Below are 2371 nucleotides of genomic sequence, written 5' to 3'. Positions count from 1 at the left end.
AAGATATGTGAAATCGACCAAACCCATACAGAGATCCGTTGCTGATAATAACAGATAAAATATAAAGTTTTTTCTTAAGAAATGTTTGATAATTATCTGGACATTATAAAGATTTTCCATGTGAAACTTTAAAATTTTCTGATGCACAAAAGTATTTTTTAATCTTAAAATAAAAATTACTTTGCATGTTGGATATGGAACATGCAAAAAGAAAAAAAAAAGGCACGAGAAAAACAATGATTTACAAACTTAAAACTTAATTTTAAAAAATGATATTTGGTGTGTGAAAGCATTGTAATGTTTACTGATAATCTACCAAATTTTGTTAACATAGGCTTACTAATTTAAAAGTTACAGCACAAAAACTATAACAAGCACAAAATGGTTACGAGGTTGGTCCCACTGACCGATCCCATGCTGAAAGAGTTAAGTGGAGTCCTAAGTCCATATACTGAGATTAAGGATCAATCTTTAAATAACAAAAGCAATATTTTTCAAGCCTGAAATTTGAAAATAGCTTTACAATATTATTTATAATCAAAGTTATGATAAAAATATAGAAGCTATAGCCTACTCCCTCAAGCTGCCATGATAAAATTTTTCCATGGTGTTATACTATTATCAAATATGATAAAAATAGAATACAAATTGAAACTAGTAGTAAATACAGCCTTTCACCTGTAGCTTTTTGGTATGACTCGCTATCACTCCGTTGATGGGGATCATGAGAATCATAATTCCAAGGCCAGCTAGTACAGCAGGTCCAAGCTCATCCCATAAAAACACCAATGCTAAAAGTATTTGTAAAGGAGCTGACCACAACATATTCAGAAATGTCATCAAGTCCATAAACCTCTGGGCATCCACAGACATAAGGTTAACAATCTCTCCCATGGTTGACTCCTTCCTAGCACTGCTGGACATGACCAAAGCCTACAAATCACAGTTATTTTACTTAGACACATTCAGTAGTTATATGCTATCAGTAAATGGGATAAATAACTAATCTACATTTACAAATACATAAAAACTCAATCTAATAACTCAAATAATTATAATCATTACAATCCTATCTTTTGAGTTACTTGATAAGATTTAAAAGTTCTAAAAATGTAATAACAGTAACTCCTTAATCAGATTTATTTCTAGGGTTGCGATCTTATACTGTCACTTAGAACTGTTACATTCACTTATGGTGGCTATTCAGTAAAATATTGCTTTTGTTAAAATTAAGTTCAAAAATAAGTATTTTTTGGCTGTAAATCTAAAATTAACTAACAACTTTAAGGTGGGCATGTTTAACAAATTTCATAGATTTGGTAGTAAGTAAATCTTACTCCAAAACTATACATATATATATTTTCCATTAACAAAAAAATATCATAAAATTACTGGGGATTTCTATCAACAACTTGGATTAAAAAACTCATGGGTACCTTTCTGTAAATAACTGATATAAGAGCTGTACGAATCCTCATGCCTACAATGTACATACGATGAAAATAAACCGATAAAGTGATGGACTGGATTGTGGCTGCTATGAACATCAACAGAGCATATAACATTCCTTTCCATAAAGGTTCATTACTTGAAATGAAGCCTATCAAAAGCCTAAAAGATAAAAAAACTATCAATATTGCTTCACGGACAAATGAACAAAACCACCTTCAAAAGAAACTGCTCTATTTTATCAGACTTTGTAAGAAACCACATTACATACATATCTTGTATTACACAATGTTGCTGAATAGTCTCTTTCCTTGCAAGTTTCACAGAAGCTGGAAAAAAAGACTGTTATAAAACTAAATAAAATCCTAAACTTAATAATAATTTACACGGCAACACAACTTTGATGTCAACTGTTGATTGAAAAAAAAAAAATGCATTATCTATATAACATGGGAGAATGAAAATTTACAAAAACGTGTACTACAACAAGAAAATAAAATTAGTAATAGAAATTTTGTTTAAACAAAATTCTGATTTTCTTACGCTATAATGTGTAATAAATATGTTAATATTTTTCCAGTTTAATAGAAATCAATAAAATCAGTTTTTTCATGTTTTTTTTGTTCACCCAACATTTTGTGTCCATAACAGCCAGAAAAATGGAATAAATTGCATCTTATGTCCTTAGGCTTAAAGACAGAGATTCTGAAATATTATTGTCTTTTATATTGCTAAGCCTACTTAAGTAACTTCATTGAGATTAGGGGTGGGGGGTGGAGCAAACCTTATCTAGTTTCTTTTACTTCATTTCAACTTAAAGCAACAAGATCCATTTCTATCTATCAAATTTGTTTGTTTGTTTGTTTTGAATTTCGTGCAAAGCTACATGAGGGCTATTTGCGCTAGCCGTCCCTAATTTAGC

The 2371-nt window shown here is 30.2% G+C and overlaps 1 protein-coding gene across 2 annotated transcripts in view; it reads right to left on the bottom strand.

Moving 5' to 3' along the window:
• Positions 1 to 2371, bottom strand: part of LOC106463278 (multidrug resistance-associated protein 1-like) — an 84440-nt gene that overhangs the window by 48672 nt on the left and 33397 nt on the right. For both annotated transcript variants that reach the window (XM_013923293.2, XM_022390722.1), the window contains exons 9-10: positions 1437 to 1611; positions 679 to 933 (exon numbers count right to left, since the gene is read on the bottom strand). In XM_013923293.2, the coding sequence (XP_013778747.1) occupies positions 679 to 933; positions 1437 to 1611 (430 nt within the window). The remainder of the gene's footprint in view (positions 1 to 678; positions 934 to 1436; positions 1612 to 2371) is intronic.

Source organism: Limulus polyphemus, unplaced genomic scaffold (assembly GCF_000517525.1).
Source record: "Limulus polyphemus unplaced genomic scaffold, Limulus_polyphemus-2.1.2 Scaffold1365, whole genome shotgun sequence".
Taxonomy (NCBI): Eukaryota; Metazoa; Arthropoda; class Merostomata; order Xiphosura; family Limulidae; genus Limulus; species Limulus polyphemus.
Note: the sequence above shows the minus strand (reverse complement) of the source record. Positions and strands in the feature narration are given on the sequence as shown.